General features: G+C 35.9%; 1 protein-coding gene across 1 annotated transcript in view; it reads right to left on the bottom strand.

The window, feature by feature from the left end:
• Window positions 1-5,783: 5,783 nt before the first annotated feature.
• LOC149178567 (caffeoylshikimate esterase-like) overlaps window positions 5,784-17,035 on the bottom strand; it is a 144,939-nt gene continuing 133,687 nt past the window's right edge. The window contains exons 5-8 of the mRNA XM_089420382.1: window positions 7,154-7,284; window positions 6,812-6,949; window positions 6,515-6,613; window positions 5,784-6,444 (exon numbers count right to left, since the gene is read on the bottom strand). Of these exons, the coding sequence (XP_089276508.1) occupies window positions 6,196-6,444; window positions 6,515-6,613; window positions 6,812-6,949; window positions 7,154-7,284 (617 nt within the window). The 3' untranslated portion in view covers window positions 5,784-6,195. The remainder of the gene's footprint in view (window positions 6,445-6,514; window positions 6,614-6,811; window positions 6,950-7,153; window positions 7,285-17,035) is intronic.

Below are 17,035 nucleotides of genomic sequence, written 5' to 3'. Positions count from 1 at the left end.
CTCTCTCCTCTCTCCCACTCCCTATACCCCCATCTCTTTCTTTCTCTCTCTATCTTTGCCCCCCCCTCGAAATCTATATCTATATCTCCCTCCATCTCTCCTTTTTGCCGTTATCTCAACACCTAAACACACAATGCTCTCTTTCTCTCTCCATATCTGTCTATCTCTCCCTCCCTCACTCTTTGTGTCTCTCTTCTTCCCTCTCTCCCCCCTCCATTTATATCTCTATCTCTCCTTTGTCTCTCTATATGACCCCCAAAACATACACTCTCCCTCCCTCTCTCTTCCTCTCTCTCCTTCTCTCTCTCCCCTCTCGTTCTCCTTCCTCCCTCACTTTCTCTCCATCTCTCCCTTATCACTCCCTCTTTCACTCTTCACCTCTCTCTGTCTTTGTAATTCTTCTTCCCTCACACTCTCCTTCTCTCTCTCATCTCTCATCCTCCCTCTCCCTTTCTCTCCCACCTCCCTTGGTCTCTCCCCACCAACGCTCTCTCTCTCTGCCCTCCAACTCTGTCACTATCTCCCTCCCTCTCTCCTTCTCTCTCTCCCCCTCCTTCCACCATCTCCGTGTCTCCCTCTGTCTCTTCCCTCCTCTCCTTTCTCCCTCCATCTCTCTCCATCTGCCCCTTATTACTCCCTCTCTCTCCACCTATATCTTTCTACGTCTTTATTCTTCGTTCCCTCTCTCCTTCTCTCACTTTCTTTCCCACCCACCTCTTTCTCCCTCCCCCCCCATCTTTCTCTCTCTCTCTCTCTTTGCCTCTGCCCCCCTCCCTTCCCCTCCATCCATATGATTGAGAATTATCACTGTGTAATCAATGATATATATAATGTCTAATATAATAATACTCATAATGGAGATGATTAATATTATAATATATTGGAATAATAATAATCAATATTTGGTTATTATGCTAATAATAATATATAAAGAAATAAGCTTAGATCTAAGACTTTTATGATCCATAATGTAAATAAATGTTTTTTCGGATTATTCACATCATTATGATTTGGTCAACGCGTCGAACCAATTAATGTGGTTTGTCCTCAGGACAAGGTGAAAAAATCAATCAGTCTTCAAGAATAAATAATATGGATGCATCATTGCCCAAAGTTAGCGTTGAAAACTAGCAATTGGTGATTAGTTAAAAATTACAGTTAGTTAATTAAAATATTATAAATTTAGTTACAAAGTAGCTCCTAGAAATCATTTATATTAATTCTTTTTGAATAAAGTATGAACAATTAATCAAAATAGTACCATATGGATCAAGAAATGATTACAAATTATTATTTATATATAAAGTAGATGTTAAGAATAATTCAAAAATTAATTAAAAAGAAACTCTAAGGGTAAAGAATTGGTATTATTATAAAGTAGTTTATATATTTTAACTATATTAAATCAATTAATTATATTATTAAATAATAATAGGGTAAAGAATAGGTTCCAAAATATTAACTATTTATAAAGCATAATAATGGTTAAGAATTATATAATAATAAAGTAATTATGAGTTTAATTATCTATTTTAATTATATTAAATCAATAATTTATAATATAAAAATTGAATCATAATAAAGATATATGGTTAATAAAGGTTACAAAACACTATATATTTAAAAATAAATGTTTGGAGCGAATTTGATTTAATTATGATAAACAAATAAGCCAGAAAATGACGATTTTTTTAAAAAGTAACAAAATTATAGGGATGGAAAAAATAGAAGGAAACTAAAATTACCTGTTACAAAGACAAGAGTATGCTAACCTTACATTATAGGAAAATCAACTTCTTTTCAAATTGGTCGCTCACTCTTACATTTTACATTTTAAATTACATTACATTTCATTTTATATTTTCTGTTACATTTTAATTTTTTATTGTGAAATGAGTTATGGCTTTTGGGCATGTGGTATTGATAAACCATGGCATTGGCCCATGGTATTGTAACAAAACCTATATACAAGTTACTAATATCCATGGTTAAGAATCTAGTTATATTGTAGGTATTAAGTTTTTATGTGTTTATTAATTAAATTTAAATATAGTTACCCAATCATTATTAGTCCTTGCCAAGGCAGGGCTCTAGCGATCCATTTGTATGTTGATCAATATTAGTTTAGCATTGAAAAATGCAAATTATAATGTTTAAATTCTAAAAATAAATATTTATTTGTCAATAGTTAAAAAAAAAACTATTTTTCAAATATTTCAAGGTCTTATTGCAACTTGCATGATATAATGCCACGTGCATAATTGCCTTACATATTTTATGCCATAATTTATGGATATGGTTGCCATATTCATGCACCATAATTTAAGCAATTTTTTGCATAAAAAATGGATAGGAATAAGATGATCCATTTGTATGTTGATCAATATTAGTTTAGCATTGAAAAATGCAAATTATAATGTTTAACTTCGAAAAATAAATATTTATTTTTCAATAGTTAAAAATAAACTATTTTTCAAACATTTCAAGGTCTTGTTGCAACCTTTGCACGATATAATGCCATGTGGATATTTTATGCCATAATTTATGGATATGGTTACAATATTCATGCACCATAATTTAAGCAACTTTTTGCATAAAAATGGATAAGATGTAAATAAATATAGTTACTACCCACTAAAATTTATGAAAGTTCTTAGCAAACAATTTACTTATCATCTTCACATCTCAATTTATTAGCCTTGTCCTTGCCAAGAGTCTAGCAATGTATTTGTCGGTTAACCATTATTAATTTGGCTTGACCAATGCAACTCATAATGTTTAACTTTGAAAAATAAATATTTAATTTTCATTATTGTTTAAAAAAACTATTTTCCTCCACATTTATGTAGGAGTAAAACTGTGAATATACAAACTTACTAGTGGTTACTACCCACCAAAATTTATGCAAGTCCTTGTACCTCAACAATCAATTAATTTATCCACTTCACATCTCAATTTATTAGTTTGTGTCAAAGCAGGACTATAGGATTTGATTTGCCCATTGACCACTATTAATTAAGCATTGAACAATATAGATTATAAATTTTTATGCAAAATTTCTCAAAGCATAGTTTCTAAACTAACCCTCCAACACTTTAGTTCTTGCCAAAGCAAGACTATATGATGATTTGCCTATTATGAATTTAGCATTGACCAATGCAAGTTATAATTATTTATGCAATTTTTCCTAAAGCATAATTTCTAACTTGAGTTGGAGGGTATAACAAATTGAATTTTATTACTTTTAACTTTTTTATTATTAATTGAGCCAACATTTAAATGTTTACACTCTTATTACTTATTAATTGAGTCTAACATATAAATGCTCAATGTTACAGACATTTACACCACTACAACATTGTCCCATACTGAGTTGTAAAATACTTCTTAACCCAATAAATTAAATTTATTACTATTATTTAGATATAACTCAAATGATTGCTAAAAAAAGTGTTCACTTTCTCCCTATAAATTCAAATCCCACTTTGTTAACTTCACCTTATACCCTAAAAAAATCTAACTTTGTTAATTTCACCTAATTCCCTAACAAATCTAGGATTTACCCTTCATACCCTAAAAAAAATCTAACTTCATTAATTTCACCTAATTCCCTAACAAATCTAGGATTTACCCTTCATACCATCCTCATTATATGAGGATAAGTGCCTTGGTAACTTAGTAATTTCCTAATTTCATGAGAAAAATAAAATTATAACTTGCATATTTTTGTATAAAATAAGTTAAATATGAATCTTGATTAGTTCTCCCTTATCAAACAATCTACCTTTGTTTTTAACTTATATAAGCAATACTGATTAGTATACACAATACATCCCATGAATGTGAGATTTAGTTGATAAAATCTTTTCATTTACTATTTTCACAACATATAAAAACATATAAATATTACAAGATTACTAAGGAGGGGAGATTAAAGATCAATATTTATATTTAAAGCACAAGATTGTGGAAAAATGAAAACTAAAGTTTTAGAGTTTAAAAAAAAAATTAGTTTCAAATAAATTATTTTATTTAAAATTAAAAAATTGAAAATATTTAAAAAAATATATTAAAGTTGGTGAAAAATAAAAAAATATATATATATTAAAAAAAATAGAATATAAAAGGATCATGGAAATAGCCATAGATGAATGATTTATTTCAAACAATTAAATTCTCAAAAAAAAAATTATATAATATAATGTACTGCAAAAAACTGCTCAAAACCAGTCCATAATTATATATATAAAACATATCAAACCCATCCAACAACAACTAACTTCATTTTCAGAGCATTACATTCTTCAAAGTCTAAACCGTCATTAACATAGCAATACCACATCTCAACCATCAAAGCATCGCTTAATGAACTTTAAAAGAAATGTGTTAATGCCTATCAGGATCCACCACAATTGAAATATTGAACTGAGTGCTCACACTACAACTAAATTTCCAGGGTTCCATTCCCTTTTGACCCAAAGTAATTAAAATGAAGAAATCCCAATGTTCCACCAAGACTCCGGGACAGGGAGACGCGGGTGTGGGGAGACGCACAAAGGGGATGTGTGGGAGTACCCTCAAATTTTAGGGAAACTTATGGGGGACAGGGGAACATCGAGGTATATAATTTTTTCCTCTCTCTCTCTCTCTCTCTCTCTCTATATATATATATATATATATATATATATATATATATATGAAAGCATAAATACAATAATATATACATATTTGAATTAAATAATGAAATACATTGATCTATACTCTTCATCCTTACTAATACATACATGATTCATCCATAGACCACGAGATTCAATAATGAAATACTCTGATCCATATTCATTATTCATTATTCACCATTCTAGAATCTACATTGATTTAAAAATTAAATTCATCATTCTAGATTCTAAATTGATTTAAAATTTAAATTCATCATTCATCATTCTAGAATCTAATTAGTACTAAGAAAAATAGACTTAATAGATACTGAAATCTAAAGTCTACAATAGTAAATTGATATAGCTAAAACTCAAAAACAGTGGAGTGATGAGTCTAAAAGTAACTCTAAATTACACAAAGGGCTTGGTGCTTTTGATGAAATACTAATTCCATACCCTTGTACATGACAAAATGCAATGGAAACATTGCAATCCATCGAATCCTAAATTCCTGAAAAACTATTAAGTCTGCTGCATTTTGAGTGAGATCTAAAATTCTACTTTCTCCATATGAAATCCAATGAGGTTGGAACCACTCTCAAACACCCTGAGTTATTTCATGGTAATGTTAAAAATTTAAGTAAAAGGATAAAAATGAATAAAAGTGACATTCTCCTTTATCTTTCATTTTCATCTTTTTACTTTAAGAATTTAACATTACCATGAATTGCATAGCATTAGTAGGGAAATATGGTCAAATACTATGTTTTCAATGTCATAATCATTGTTTACAAGCAAATTTAATGGGAGACGCATAACCCATTTTGAGGGGGGACGCCTAGGTGTCCTCCTTTTGGGGAGTCACATCCCCCACACTGCGGAAACGTCCCCCTCGCATCTCTCCACGTCCCCCGTCCCAGATGCATGGGGTGCGAGGGGTGCGCGCACCCGACCTTGGGGGACGCGTCCGTGGAACACTGAGAAATATATCTCAACCACTAAACCACAGGCCAAAGCCGAAAATTAGATCAGATATCATTTCAATGGTCTTTAGGATCAAATACAATTGAACTCACGCTCACATTGCACATTATGGCGTGAGCATAACAAGAGAGATGACAAAGCATGGAACCTCAAAATTTGCATCCATTTTGTGTTAAAAATGCATATACCCAACACAAATTGATCATTGTTAATCAAGAACCATCATAACCAGGCCCTGCATGCTACTCAGACCGTTTTATTCAAATTACATGTGGATGTTTAATTCGTATTCACGTTCTATTGAAGGTATATATAACTTACTGGTAGCTTTGATTTGTGTGTCGTAGGTACTGATTAGTAAAGAGACAATAGCACCTGCGTGTTTTTATTTTTACCGTGCTGAGTTTATAAACAAGGCCATGGCATAACCTCCACACTCGTCGGTTCTCATAGAGAGAGTATACCCAAATACTTTACTGCTTGTAAGTTCGTATAACTGCCTCTGGAAAATTTTCAACTGGTAATTGCGTTGGAAATAAAATAGCTATAATGGGGGCTAAACAAAACTGTCATAAGCCTTCGCTTTTACAGTTTTACTACAATGCACATCAAGCCAGGAAGTTATGTCATTGAGGGCCTGGAATATCCTCTCATCAGGTTCACCTTCTAGAATACAATGATATCCTCCTTCATAAAGCTTCAATGTTTTGTCACTACTGATTGAACTCTCATACAAAGTTTTGCTGACAGAGGGATCTGTCACCTGGTCGGCATCTCCGTGCAAAATCAGTAAGGGGGATGAAACCTGCATTCACATTTTGAGTTATTCATTTCGTCATAATAAATAATGTTTTCAAAATCAATATAGAACATACCTTATTCAATTGGTTTTCTATCTCTGCTGTGGTTTTCAGCAGCTCCATTGCAGTCCTAAGGCGTAACTTATCCTTGTAGGCGATTACATTATATACTGCCTACAAGAGACAAGCAAAACGAATCAAAAGGAAAACAGAGGTCCCATAGTTTTTGCCAAAATAATTTGGCCGTCTTATTTTCAAGCATTCTAGTTTTCAAAAATAAAGACAAACAGAACTGTCAAATGTAATTTGGAACAACTATACCAGTTAAATGGGATTGGAGAGTCCACAGTTCAGATTATACAGAGAACTCACCATCTTTCTTTTCTTGAGTTCCCTAAAAGCCAACTCTGATATATCTTTCTGAGGAAACAGTTTTTGTTTTGGAAGGAGGCGAGATAAGAGTCTCAGAGCCTGTAACACTTGCTGGGGTGGAGTGACATTCTCTGCAATCTATCAGTTGAAGGGTTGTCATGTTTAAAATTTAATCATACTGTTGATAAGCACAAAAACTTCTGGAAACAAAGATATTACAAAGTGCTATTGAAGAATCCTTGACTCCGGTGAAAGGGGATAACACCATATAATGCAAATTTGCTAGAATTAAGTAAAAAATAAGAAATGGGATTTTTTCTAAAGGCAGGCCATGAATGTCACCTTACACATAGGAGCAACAAGAATAGTCCCATCCCATGCAAGAGGTTGCTTCAAGTGAACCTTCAAAGCCACTGCCCCGCCCATGGACTGTCCAAAGATGAAGCTTGGAAGATCCTTGAACTCTGGCTGTGCTGCAAATCCATAGAGTTCATTAGGAGACACAGGTTTGCAAACCAGACTGTTAGGTTGGATTTGCAAGGAAATGTAGCTGCCTTCAAACTCTAAACAGAGCGCTTACCCCTTTGCTAGAAAAAATGCATTTATGAGGTGAGAAAAAGCTCTTAATAAACATGGTATAAAGACTAAAGTTCGAACTTCAAATTTTGAATCCAAATACTGGCAAGAAACTCAGTTCAAACACACATCAAATGCAAAGACATATCCTAGAAAGGAAGCAGGTCTTTTTGCATTGGTCAATAGTTGAACTTCCCATAAAGATGTTTGTCATGATTACACTCATGTTAATATTTATTATTTTATATTGTATATAAGAGTAATCTGGAATAAGATATTATTATTTCTTGTAAGCGATTCATAGATGGCTGAGACATGCTTCCCTGGCATGTCTTTAACAATTTTGTTGTTTTCAAAATTCAAAGACTGTATTGTTGAAAATGGTGTAAGCTTCACTTTTGGCCAGGACCAACCTTATCTTGCAATCTTTCTTATATTTCCAGGTTTGGCTAAGGACAATCTTGTACATGTAGGTTCATAATCCCTTTTGGGGAAAGCAGCCTCTCTCAGATTGAAGAAGATCGAAGTTTCTTTGCCACCTTTTGAAGAAAGACTGACCACAAATTCAGGCTAATTAGAAATTCGGCTCTATGTACTATGCACCAGATCTAGACTTTTCTTTGACGATTTCGCTGGATTGGGCAGTGGCCAATATCTATTATCATCTGCGCTCTTCAAGCAATCAGTTCTTTACTCCGTGGAAGGCCTAATCTCTACGAAAAAAATGCTGTGTTTGTGAAAGAAATACATCTGAATTTTTGGCCACGGATTAGGGCAGTCCTCTGCAAACACTTTGACTTTGTATTTGTGAAAAGGACAATTACAATGGGCGAGCAGTTGGGATGCTTTGAAGTTGTTATTTGGGGTTTTGAGAAGAAAAACTTGACAATTCTCTAAGGAAGAAAATTCTTAGTCCTCTCTGAAATTTTTGGCACTCTTGGAAGCTGCTTCTACAGGTATTCTATTTTCTGAAGCCTGGTAAAGTTTTGACTTATCATGATGCAAACCCTGAAGCTTGTCACATCTGGACGTGAAAGTCTTGCTATGGAAAGTTCAATGGTCACATTCTTTAGTTAAGGGTTTTTTCATATATTCTAACTGAACATGATTTGAAGATTCTTGAAAGTACAGAGGTTATTAAGGGCATACTTACAGTTTCTCTTGCATATACCTGTTGCGGCCTTCAAAACAGAATATTTAGCTCGAAGATCTGAGAGTTACCTCCACATATAGCAGTGTTGATCAGCCCTTATTCCCTGAAGGTTATTCGATGGCCTCCTGTGTACATTTCAGAGATTCAGAGTCGATAGAATCCTTGATCTGGGTTAACCTTTGTCTGTAAAATTAAGGACAACTCCATGTCAACATTGGCATCACCAGATGCTAACATCAACAGTTGTAGAGGCACGGTTTGATCAGAATTTCGTTGATAACTTTCAGCAATTGGAAGAAGGTTTCATAGTCATACCATATTATATCATTAAAGTCTGCCTTTCAACAAAGGGTCTCACTCTCATATCATTGAAGTCTGGGTTTCACAGTCATATCAGGATCTCACTGTCATAAGGGTATTACTGTCATTTAGATGTGCAGCAGTCTGGCTTTAGCAGTAATGCAGATTTGAGGCAGCAGACTTGTGTCTTCTTGCAAAGGATGACGGGCAAAGAGCATCAGCAGTATAATGGCTTCTTGAAATGTAACCTTAGCAAAAGAAGATTCAGATAGAGTTGGCAAGCATCAAATAGAGGTCAGCAAAAGAAGGCATACTCAAGCAGTCTGTAAGTGATTGAAGATTCCAGTTCTATTGGTATGTATACTTATCAGTAGCAGCAATTGTTTAGCAGAAGTCGTGCATCCTCCAGCAGTGTGAATTGTTTGAATTTGAGCATCATTGTGCAGTTTGAGTTTGAGTCGTTGTGAAGTTGCTAATTGAAATCTTTGTATGTGGTTCATTGTCCCTGGTATGGGAGCCCAAACCTAGTTTTGATTATTGTGTGGCATAGCAAAATGTTGTGGCGAGTGTTGAGCTAGAAGAAGTTGAAGTGTGGTGTAGGGAAGTTGAATTGTAGGGGGGACTGAAGATCCATTCAGATTGGATCTGTAAAACTCTTCAGGCCTTAGCAAGCATTAGCTTCCTTCCAGCCCTTGCTGGTAAAACCTTTGGGGAGTTTTGCACTTCCTTCCAGTTCAGCTGATAAATGTGTATGTAACCGTACATAACAAAGCTTGTTGAGAGAAAATCTTACGTGCACAGTCTATTGTGATGTTATGATGTTTCATGTTTGTTTTTGATGCTTTGAGTGTTTAAAGGAATCTAACCAATTGGGTAAAAAGAGTGAAATACTGATTCACCCCCCTCAGTATTTCCAACACTTTGAATGTATTTTTTCAAACACACTTCAATTATGCACACATCCTGAAGTGCTACAGATTTAGTTGAGGATCCTAATGGCATTTTTTTTTTGTAAATTTGGTGCTTTTGCATTGTAATCTCACCTCCAAACATGTATAACAAATAATTTAAATATGTTACTCCTCATGTTAGCAAGGGTACATATGAACACTTTGCACTATTTATCACCACCATTGAAATCCCAAGGTCACAAGTCAAAAGCAATGTAAAAACCATGTGAGGCCCTGTATTAGATATTCTAGACTTGTGTCTTTTGAGTCTGTATCTTGTTGTCTCAGTTGAGCCGTGGTTGGTCTCTTGAAGTTCCACTTCGGGTTACTCTCATCCTAAATGGGATTGCAGAGCCTTACGTGAACTCTCTTGTGGACTCATACTTTCATATATTTTCATTATCTCCTTCAATATTCAACATATCTGAAATTTGAATGACATTGCTATCATAAAGGGTGTCCCCTCCCTTGAGATGACCATTCTGTTCCTTGAGATTTGGTTGTCTTCTTTCAGCACCCTTACCATTAGGTATAGTTTCACCTTTAGGATTTTCATTCTGTTTAGGAGGATATAGCCATGATCACTCTTTCGGGTATACCTTTATTCTTGCTTCAACTTCAACTGTACTTTGTTTTTCTGATTTGGGCTCACCTTCAATATCACTCGATTTGTTTTTCTTGCAGCTAGCACAAAAATCATTCTATTTCCTTGTAACTGTTTTTTGTTGTGTGTTCTTATCGTTAGATTCAATAGATTGATCCTCTTCATTTTCCAACTCCTCTAATTTTGTAAGAGCCATTCTGTTCCAATATTGCAATTTTCTTATAGTTTCCACTTGTTGCTCTTCCAACTTCATCCGATATTTTGCGTACTACTTGCCAAAAAATGCTTCTCGCTATTCCATCTTCAGACACCCTCCAGGTTGGCAGGAGAGCCAGCTATGATACCACTGTGATATTATAGGGTAATTTTTCCCTAGGGTTCCTTAAGGACTAGGGTTTTCACAAAATTCCTTTCCTTTTTATTTCAGGAAATGATACAGAAAAACTCAAATAAAGTATTCTTTTAGTAAAGCATTAATGTTCTTTTCAACAACACAATAAACATTCAATATAATGTTGTCGCAAAGCCAATAGTATCAAAATAGTCCAGATTCAACAATTCTGCTATATTTCAAAATTCAAATAATTACAATGTGATCTTGAATTCAGCAGAGCTTAACTAACCAGAATTTGAGATATTCTAGACTAATTCCCAACTTGGAAAATAAAAGCTTTTTGAGTCTTGTACAAAAGGATATCTGAATCGCTTCAGAATGGGTGAACCAATCATTGTTTCAGCAATCCATTTCCTCCAGAACTTCGCTCAAAGCTTACTGTCTCCAAGGCCGAACCTCCTTCTTGTGGCTAGTCGTAGGGCCAGGACTTGTATCTAATTGTATGCTTACCTTCCAATCTCAGTGGGAAATCCTGAGATCTGAACTGTTGATTTGTAGCAATGATTAAATATTTAATAGTCTATTATAGTGATGGAGTTTGCTATCTTCGATTGCAACTCCAGAGTTCTTCAATTGCCCATTTGCGAGTTACAGGTCGCAGGGTGACTTTGATGAGGGCTTCACATTGTTGCGGGAGGCTAAAACCATTGTCTTCTTTTCGACCACTAATCAGATAACCTTGTCCACACAATCTCAGAATGGATGCACACAAAAGGTCAACAAATGAGTCGTAGCTTACTACAAAACCTTTTCTGACATGGCAAATATTCGCTGCTCCAAATACTACCTCCAACACTACTGACTTTGAGTTACGTTCTCACTTGCTCAACAAGAACTTGTGGTCTTGTCCAGTAATTCAGCATTCATCAACTACACAGGGGTAGCCCTTCACTGAATTAGAATAGAGGTCACATGGTGACACAGAGAGCCCTGGCTTCTTAATACAAATCTTTGGTGGTAGTAGGATATCCACAAGGTGACTTTGTTACACAGAAAAATCATGCAAACTATATCTTCCTACTTATCAAACCACACATAGAGAGCTCAACAAGAACTTGTGGTCTTGTCCAGTAATTCAGCATTCATCAACTACACAGGGGTAGCCCTTCGCTGAATTAGAATAAAGGTCACAAGGTGACACAGAGAGCCCTGGCTTCTTAATACAAACCTTTGGTGGTAGTAGGATATCCGCAAGGTGACTTTGTTACACAGAAAAATCCAAACTATATCTTCCTACTTATCAAACCAGACCTGAGTTGCATGCAAAGAGAATAAGCTATGCCAGAACAATAAAAGGGTGACTAGGTAGGGTGGGATCACCTTCACGGGAACTAGTTGCACCCAGAGGTGCTCTACAACCTAGTATATGAGGAATATGTCACGTAACGTTACATTATTATTATGTTTTTAATATATGTCGACTAATTAATGAAAAATACAAAATATGAGGGAGATATTGTCACTTAATGTTATGTTAAAAAAAATTGAATATATGATAAAGGATAATATTGAATATGTCGCTCAATTAAACATTTTAACAAAAATCACATATATACAATAATATCATTAATCAAGAAAGGAAATTAAGTATGGAAAAATCAAGAAAAGAAAGAGTATAAGGTTTGTTTAGTTTGTTGCCAGAGTTAAGGTATGTTTCATCTTCAAAGAATTTTAACCTATGTAATCTGTAAGCTACAGTAATCAAATGAGATTATTTGTTTATGCATTCTATCTTGCTTCACATTGGGACAACAAATTCAATAGACTGTAAATCTTACCAACACCCCATTCCTCATTCCAATTAGATTATGTTTTGTCTGTAGTGTAAAAACTCATATAAGATTATTTGTCAAAACGTGAAACTAATTGATATGATAATAAGATCTTAGACAATTATTAAGGTATTACAGACTCATGTGCATGGATATGCCTATGTTACTTTGTGCAATGGATCAATTAGATTGCGAAATACATAGGCAATGAAGCAGTTAAAGAAACATAATAGACAACACACATAAACACAGCAAGTTTAATATGGAGTTCACCCAAAACTCCTAGGCTACGTCTCCTGGTCCAGCCTTCACTGGTGACCTCTCTATTATGTCTTCAAAACAGAGTTTTACAAAAGTATGAGCTCAATTTGAGTCTCAACATACAAACAGATTCAATAGCAAGAGTTTTGCTTGAACCCCTCAAGCCTCTCTGAGTACACAGACTCTCTCTATCACTCTCTGTCTCTGTCTTTGCTCTGTCTCAGCATTGCCTGCTCTGTTTTCTGTCAATCTGTGGCTTTAAAGCCAATCGACGCTGTCTGTTCGTTTCACCTTCTCGGGCTCTCTGGCTTCCCGACCTCTGTCTGCTCAGATCCCCCTCTGAGCGTTAGAAATCATTGCTAAACGCTTTCAGGGATGGTGGCCACCTGTACTGTAACGTAATGGGTCATCAGGCCTTTGAAATCCTTCAAAATCACCGTTCTCTGTTTACACAGAGAAATACATTCAAAACTGTGAAACTCCGCCAAATTGTCGTTTATCGGACTTGAAACATTATGAATCCGCCTTATAACTCCTATCGGATCCACCTGTATATTGACATCGCATCTCCACCGTTGATCTGGAAGATCCAGATCCAACAGCTGTTGTTCATTTCAGGCGGCCCTTTCATATGGGGGTTAACTGCCCGATAAGGGTGGTTTTCTCTCTCCTTAGCCTGGACACGTGGCAGCCAACGTATGGGCCAGGCTCTACAGCCTTTGGCCCTCCCGAAATCCTGCCTGTTTTGTGATTTCCCTTTATATTGGAAAATACATTAAAATATGAAAATCCCGCTTATGTCGGACTTGACGTAATATACAATAGCATTAAGAAACCCTTTCGGGTCCATTCATCGCATCAACGCTTTATCCTTCGTATTTCGTTTAATAAACAAAATACATAGAAATCTGCAGTTTGGCGGATCTCAAATTTTATGAAATATCGTTTATAGCACTATCGGGTCCGGCTATCTATCGCGCATATATATATGTATATAGCCCTGCTCCTCTGTGGTTTGCCAACGCGATATTGCAATGCAACGTGGGTCGTCGATTTGCGTGCTTGATCGACAGTCCTCGTTGACCCTGCTGATCACTGTCGCGTATTCCTTGTGGTCTCCGCTGATAGCCTCCCTTTACCACCGCCGATTGCGATTCGTCGATCGGATCTGGACCGTTGATCGGCCAGATCCAACGGCTCCGATTCAAAGTTGCTTTGACCGCCAATAAGCCTGTTTTCACTGTTTTCTTCATATTTTTGCCTCCTGATAGTGTAATCCGACTTTTTGAAAAGTTCTTCTCATGTGATAGTTTCGAGTGTTTGAAGACTTAGAGGTTTTTCTAGGATCCATTTGGATCACGCCTTTCCACCGAAAAGGCTTTTGGACCACCAAAAGTTGGTTTTTAAGCATCAATCAAGTGAGAATACAACTTTCTCACTTGTCTAATCTCTATCCATCTTGCACTGCTTGGTTTTGAACCTTTGAGTCCAATTCTGAGGTACTCAACATCCCCTCTGCACGTAGTTCTCACCTTCCTATCCAGAACTGTATCTTCCTGCAACTCATTGAGATATTCAGGCAACAGATCATCAATAGAAGGAAACTGACTTTGCTCTTCGAAATCTTCAACCAATGAAGGTTCAAATAGTCTCAAGTTCTCTGTATTAACTACTGAATAGATGTGCATGTAAGCTGACAAATCAAGGCGAAAAGCATTCTCACCAATTTTCTCAAGTATCTTGAAAGGCCCATACTTTATTGGCTTCAGCTTCTTTCCTTCACCTTGCATTTTGTCTTTGCTGATGTACAGCCAGACATGATCATCAACTTGGAAGCTATGCTCAATTCGATGCTTATCATGCCTTGCCTTGTACTTGGCTGGGTCTTTTCTAGCTATTCCTACACTGCTTGGTGAATTTCGATCTGTTCAATGAACTTGGTTGCTTTGTCCACATCACTGTGTCCATCAACTGCTATGTCTTTACTAAAGATAAAATCCAAGGGAGACCTTGGTGTAAAACCAAAACAAGTTTCAAAAGGAGATCTTTGTGTAGAAGAATGTTTAGCACAGTTGTAAGCATGTTGCATATAACATAAATGTTCATCCCAAAGCTTGGGATGCTTGCTGCAATAGCCCCTGAGCAACTGGATCATTGTCCTGTTGACCACCTCTGTTTGGCCATCTATTTGTGGATGAAAGGCTGTGCTCTTCTTCAGTCTGGTGTCCATCAACTCCCACAGACTTGACCAAAACTTCCCAACAAATCGGGAATCTCGATCAAATACTATGGAAGTGGGTAACCCAAAATGCACCCAGACATGCTGAAAGAACAACTTCGCTGTTTGTTCAGCTGTAATCTGTTTGTTACAAGGTATTAAAATACACATTTTGTTGAACTTGTCCACAATAACATATAAATAGTCATGACCTTTTCTAGATTTTGGCAGTTCCCCAACAAGGTCCATGGAAACACTTTCCCAAGGATGAGAAGGAATTGGAAGTGGAGTGTACAAGCCTAATTTTCTATTGCTGGGCTTGCTTTTAGCACACATGGTACACCCTTTAATATATCTAGAAACTGTTTCATGCATTCTTGGCCAATCGCAGAATCTTTGCAGCTGTGCAACTGTTTTACATACACCAAAATGACCCGATATTAGAGAAGTGTGTGCTTCTCGGATTATACTAACTCTTTCAGTTTGAGGAATGCATAACCTTCCCAAACAATACAAGAGTTGGTCCTTAATATGATAATCCAATTCTTCTACTTGTTTGCCATGACTTAAAGTTGCATATACATCTTTAAAATCTACATCTTGAGCATATTGTTCAATGTAGCTTTCATGCAATATTGAATTATGTTTAAGTATAGTAGATGCATTTATGATTGGTCTAGACAACATATCTGCAACTTCATTGCGTATGCCTTTCTTATATCTGATGACTAGATGACACTGTTGTAGAAAACCCATCCACCTATAGTGTCTTGATTGCTGCAACTTAGTTTGTGAGTGTAAATATTGAAGTGGTTGATGATCAATATGTATAACTGTTTCTTTGCCCAATAGGTAATGTTTCCACTTTTTCACAGTCTGCACTAATGCATACAATTCTTTATCATATGTGGGATAATTAACTATTGCAGAATTAAATGTCTCAGAATGATAACATATGGGTTTACTGTGTTGCATCAACACTGCTCCCATGGCATAGTCACTGGCATCTGTTTCAATCTCAAATGGTCTTTGAAGATCTTGCAATCTAGTACTAGTGTTGTACTAATCTTTTCTTTCAAAGTGTCGAAGGGTGTCTGTTGTTTGCCTCCCCACTGAAACACCTTGTTCAATCTTGTTAAAGCATGTAAGGGAGCTGCAATCAAGGAAAAGTTAGCAATAAACTTTCTCCAATATTGTGCTGCTCCTAGGAAGCTCCTAACTTCTGTAGCAGATTTGGGTTTAGGCCAATTCACAATGACTTCAACCTTAGAGGGATCTATCTTCAATTCACCAACCCCTACTATATGACCCAAATAATTTAAAGATGTTTTGCCAAATTCACATTTTGATAACTTAACATAGAGATTTTCTTTTTTCAAAACATCTAGAGTCTGCTTTACATGCTTCAAATGTTTTTCCCATGTTTTATTGAAAACAAGAATGTCATCTAAATATACAATTACAAAATCATCAATAAAAGGTCGGAGTACATCATTCATAACTCTCACAAAAGTGGTAGGAGCATTAGTTAAGCCAAAAGGCATAACCAGCCATTCATACAGCCCTTGCTTTGTTTTGAAAGCAGTCTTCCATGCATCTTGTTCTGCAACTTTGACCTGATGGTAGCCACTACACAAGTCCAACTTGGAAAAGTAAACAACTTCTTTCAATTGATCTAATAGATCATCTATGCGAGGAAGAGGATAACGATTCTTGATCGTTATTTTATTCAGTGCTCTATAATCAATGCACATCCTCCATGAACCATCTTTCTTTCTCACCAACACGATTGGAGATCCGCATGGTGATGTGCTTGGCCTTATGAACCCTTTCTCGAGCAGCTCCTATACCTGCTTCTTGATCTCTGCATTCTCTAAAGCGGATAACCTTTTATACATGTAGCTGTGACTGTTGTTTCATCACCTGAGTCTGACCCCAAATCTTTCTGAATAGCAGCAACAATCTTCTTCTTCTTGCCATCAAACTTCTTGGGTTT

Source organism: Pinus tabuliformis, chromosome 4_1 (genome assembly GCF_031772625.1).
Source record: "Pinus tabuliformis cultivar Carrire ecotype Pingquan chromosome 4_1, CPIR1, whole genome shotgun sequence".
In the NCBI taxonomy this organism is placed as follows: Eukaryota; Viridiplantae; Streptophyta; class Pinopsida; order Pinales; family Pinaceae; genus Pinus; species Pinus tabuliformis.
The sequence above is the reverse complement of the archived record's forward strand: the minus strand, read 5'-3'. Positions and strand labels throughout refer to the sequence as shown.